Source organism: Cebus imitator, unplaced genomic scaffold (assembly GCF_001604975.1).
Source record: "Cebus imitator isolate Cc_AM_T3 unplaced genomic scaffold, Cebus_imitator-1.0 Scaffold11, whole genome shotgun sequence".
Taxonomy (NCBI): domain Eukaryota; kingdom Metazoa; phylum Chordata; class Mammalia; order Primates; family Cebidae; genus Cebus; species Cebus imitator.
Window position 1 is genome coordinate 10356344 of NW_016107326.1, and position 5176 is coordinate 10361519.

General features: G+C 43.3%; 1 protein-coding gene across 1 annotated transcript in view; it reads right to left on the minus strand.

Annotated features, from left to right (window-relative positions):
• The window catches only part of LOC108281464 (double homeobox protein 1-like), a 21191-nt gene that overhangs the window by 5026 nt on the left and 10989 nt on the right, over positions 1-5176 (minus strand). The window contains exon 3 of the mRNA XM_037745977.1: positions 2007-2112. Coding sequence (XP_037601905.1) covers positions 2007-2112 — 106 coding nt within the window. The remainder of the gene's footprint in view (positions 1-2006; positions 2113-5176) is intronic.

The following is a 5176-nucleotide window of genomic DNA, read 5'->3' on the forward strand; positions in this document are numbered from 1 at the left end:
AAAAAAAAAAAAAAAAAAAAAAAAAAAAAAAAAAAAAAAAAAAAAAAAAAAAAAAAAAAGTGAAGAAACAAAAAATAAATTAAAAAAAACAGACATGAACAAAGCTGGCTGAGATCAACTGGAACCAACATGGTGCTGGATTTGAGCTAGGTTTCCCCTAGGACCTTCTTATATGCTCATTAATTCCCTAAATTACACACCCACCAGTGTCATGATAGTTCTGGGAACACCCATATTTAGTGTAAAAAGAGGTGACACCATAGTTCTAAGAAATCTCCACCTCTTTCCAAGAATCTTCATAAATATTCCATCCCTTGGATAAGAAACCCATAAAGGTAGCAGCCCAAACCCCTTGCACATGACTTGAATACACCCACACTCCCCTGTCTTGAGTGTATACTGAAACTGAAGCAGGAGAATAGGGTCTGGAGACAGAAAACCCAAGGCCAGTTTGTGCCAACTCCCTGGAACTAGATCATACGGAAAACCCCACCACTATGCCCAAGTAACAGGGGACCAGAAGCTACTTCTCCTCCATGCTCCCCACCCAACTCCACTGCCTCACAAATGGAAAGTGTCTCTGATTGGCTGCAGGCCACTCTTATTTGCATAAGGTGCCAATTCACTCAATCCTCTGATCTGCGGAGGGCTGCTCCTTTGTTTGCATAGCGTGCCAACTCTGACCACTTCTGGTCAATTCACTGCTGCCTCTATTAGCTGCGGGCCAAATCCTTCATTCACGTAATGGATAACCAACAGAAAACCTCTAAAGGGTGCTTAAATCCCACAGCACGTTGCAATCAGGACTCTTGCACCGGTGAGTCTCACTCCCACCCTGTAGAGTGTATTCTCGTTGCAATAAGTCTCTGCTTTTGCTGTTTTATTCTTTTGTTGCTCTGTTTGTTCATTTTGTTCAATTCTTTGTTCAAGATGCCAAAAACCTGGATAACGCACACTCAAGACCTTCCTTCCAGGTACAAAACTGCCATTGGAGAATTATAACTGACACAGTGATAGACCTGACCTAACCAACTCCATCTTGCTTCTAACAGCCAAGCTGTCCTTGTTCATTAATGGGTGTAGGCCAAACTAATTTTGGGAGGAACTTAGTTTATAGTTTAAAACAAAGATGATAACAGCCCTTTCCCAAAACAACCCCCCTTCTTGGCCTGGGGACTAGACTGCGTTTGTAGAACTAACAAGTTAGCCACAAGATTAGAAATTATGGTTTAGAAGCCAAGCAGCTAGAGGCTGCAAGGTTCTGACCCTCCCCAAATTGCTCCTGGGGATAACATCACTATTCTAAAACCTAAGATCCGTGCTTGAGATACTTTGTAGACCCTGTACTTGATGGATCAGCTGGTGCCACCCCGATCAATAAACTGACTTAATCTGATCCTGTGGCCCCTACCCAGGAACAGACTGAGCCCAAGAGGACAGCTTTGATTCCCTAAGATTTCATCTCTGACCTGATCAATCAGCACTCCTGATTCACTGTCTCCCCACCCACCAAATTATCCTTAAAAATGCTGATCCCTGAATGCTCAGGGAGACTGACTTAATAAAATTCCAGTCTCCCACACAGCTGGCTCTGTGAAAATAACTCTGTATTGTAATTCCCCTGTATTGATAAATTGGCTGTTGAGGCAGTGGGCAAGGTGAATCCATTGGGCAGTTACAAGACTTTTCACTTTGCAATGAATCTCCCTGCTTTTACTATTTTCTGACTCATCCTTGAATTCCTTCATGCAATGGTGTCAACAGCCTAAATACCTGCTGGGGTCAAGGTCCCACCTGCATTTGAGGGCCTCCCCCTGGCAACCAGTATCACCCCTACTCCAAATAGTGAGATGATGTCTATATCTCTGACACTAGGATGCCCAGAACTACTATTTGGTCCCTAGTCTAAGCATTCTTTTCAGAAAAATGTGGACACAGCATGCATAGTTGTTTATACACTCAAGGAGATCCATTGAGGAATTGTATTTGGACTGGTGGGTTCTTACCTTGAGTCCTAAACTGAGGATTAGTCTGTCCCTGGGTTTGATATTCCTCAGAGGAGCATTTTAACCCCAGTCGTCTCTGTCTCGATCTGTGGTTCTGAAACCAAACCTAAGTGGCCCAAGAAGATGTGGGGAAAGAAGAAGGTGTAACTCAGATCACTCCACACAACAATCCAATCAAACAAAACTGATCTGGCATCTGCCCTTGGGGTAATATTCATGAGAAAAGCAACATATTATTTTAAGAATCATGCTATTGCTTTAAATTATTAGCATGAAATTCAGGACAGCATCACTACGAGCCCAAATTAGCTTGTCTTCTAATGGTCTCTCCAGTGGTATCCAAAGTCAATTTTCTTAAGACACTGTTTTCAGCCAGGTACAGTGGCTCACGCCTGTAATCTCAGCACTTTGGGAGCTGAGGCAGGTGGATCACCTGAGGTGAGGAGTTCAAGACCAGCCTGGCCAACATGGTGAAAAAAATCCTGTCTCTACTAAAAATACAAAAACTAGCCAGGTATGTTAGTGGGCACCTATAATCCCAGCTATTAGGGAGGCTGAGGTACAAGAATTTCTTGAAGCCTAGTAGAGGACTCCGTCTCAAAAAAAAAAAAAAGTTCTCTCTCTCTCTCTCTCTCTCTCTCCCCCATTTGTCAAGTAGGTATTCAACATCTGGGGTGTGTGTGTGTGTGTGTGTGTGTGTGTGTGTGTGTGTGTGTCGCCAGCCTGGTCAACATGGTGGAAAAAACCCTGTCTCTACTAAAAATACAAAAATTAGCCATGTATGGTGGTGGGTGCCTATAATCATAGCTACTAGGGAGGCTGAGGCACAAGAATTGCCTGAGGATTAGTCTGAAGATAGGGAGGCAGAATTGGCCACAGAAAATGGCTGGACTAACATATCTTCACACTTACATCTTACTTATTTTATTCCAGAGCCAGCAATAAATAAAAAGACTCCTGGAAACCCAGACACCTAGCTTTGAAATTATTTTCACTAACATAACCAATTGGATTTTTACTTTTTTCCTCATTATAGGAGTAGAAATTGCCACATGTTTTTAAATTATTTCTGAACACTGTATTTGGATAGGAAGGAAACTAAAATATTTTACCCCCAAATATATTTATTTGACATATTTTTTAATGGCTGCCATTTGGTCAGCAGGCAGAAGGGGCCTTGAAAAGCTGTGGTAAGAATTTTCATCTGTAAAGAGTGTCCATTAGTGCAACCGTTACCCCACCCCTTTCTATGCCTTTCCCAGATCTAGGAGAATGAGAGTCTGACACCTTTGAAAGTCTAAAAATAAACATTTACCAGTGAGTGCAGTGACTCGTGACTCTAATGCCAGCACTTTGGGAGGCCAAGGCAGGCTGATCACTTGAATTTGAGAGTTTGAGACAAGCCTGGTCAATATAGCAAAACCTCATCTCTACCAAAGAAAAAAAAATTAGAAAAAATTAGCCATATGCATGTGGCATGCACCTGTAGTCCCAGCTACTCAGAAGGCTGAGGTAGGCAGATTGATTGAACCTGGGAGGTCAAGGCCGCAGTAAGCAAAGATCATACCACCGCACTCCAGCCTGGGTGACAAACTGAGGTCTTGTCTCAAAACAAAACAAAAAATAACCATTTACCATCTATTCTCTTTGAGGGAGGCCACCTTTCCTAGCCCAGCTTCTCTCTCTTAACCTGTCTTGCCACTAAACCTGATTTACTTGTTTCCGGCCATGCTCCAAGTCTATATTCTTTAGTGGCCTCAGAATGGTATATATAGTTTCCATAACTCTTTGGGAAGTTGGGTCTTCACTCTGAAGCCTCCCGTATACACATTAAATTTCTATGTCGTTTCTCCTGCTGTCTAAGGCATTTGAACCAGAGTGACTCCATCTGGAACAGGGCTGGTTAAAATGAGGCTGAGACCTACTGAGCTGCATTCCCAGGCATTCTTAGTCACACAATGAGACAGAAGTCAGCACAAGATACAGGTTGCAAAGACCTTGCTGATAGAACAGCCTGCAGTAAAGAAGTCAACCAAAACCAAGATGGTCACAAAAGTGACTTTTTTTTCCTTTTGAGACAGAGTCTCTCTCTGTGGCCCAGGGTAGGGTGCAATGGTGCCATCTTAGCTCACTGCAACCTCCGCCTCCTGGGTTCATGTGATTCTCATGCCTCAGTCTCCCAAGTAGCTGGAATTACAGGCAGGCACCACAACACTCGGCTAATTTTTTGTATTTTTACTAGAGACTAGGCTTCATTGTGTTGCCCAGGCCAGTCTCCAACTCCTGAGCTCAGGCGCTCTGCTGGCCTCAGCCTCCTGAAGTGCTGAGATTACAGGCTTGAGCCACTGCCCCGTCTAATTAAAATACATTGGCATCCCAAAAGTCACTCCCACCAGCACTCTGACAGTTTACAATTTCCATAGCAACATCAGGAAGTTACCCTATATGGTCGAAAAAGGGGAATAATCCTCAGTTCTGAAAAATCTCCACCCCTTTCCTGGAAAACTCTTCAATAATGCACCCCTTGTTTAGCATAAAATCAAGTAATAACTATAATTAGTTGAGTAGCCTACTTTGCTGCTCTGCCTATGGAGTAGCTATTCTTTTTCCTTTACTTTCTTAATAAACTTGCTTTCATTTTATGGATTCACCTCCAACTCTTTCTTTCAGAGATCGAAGAACTCTCTTGGGGTCTGGATCAGGACCTCTTTCCAGTAACACTATTCATCAATTGGCCTCAAGTCATTCCATTGTAAGATTTGTAACTTCATGATGACCAATGTCTATTGTAAACCGGAATATAAAATCCTAAGGCCCCTCCCCAGCTATCTGAATGGACTTCCTTCTCCATCCGGGCTCTCTTAAAATTTAACCCTGCTGGGTGAGGTGGCTCATGCCTGTAATCCTAGCAGTTTGGAAGGCCGAGGCAGGCGGATCACGAGGTCAGGAGTTCAAGAACAGTCTGACCAACATGGCGATGCCCTGTCTCTACGAAAAACAGAAAAATTAGCAGGCGTGGTGGCATACGCCTGTAATCACAGCTACTCAGGAGGCCGAGACAGGAGAATTGCTTGAACCCGGGAGGCAGAGGTTGCAGAGAGCCAAGATTATGCCATTGAACTCCAAGCTGGGGGACAGAATGAGATTCTATCCTTGGAAAAAAAAAAAAA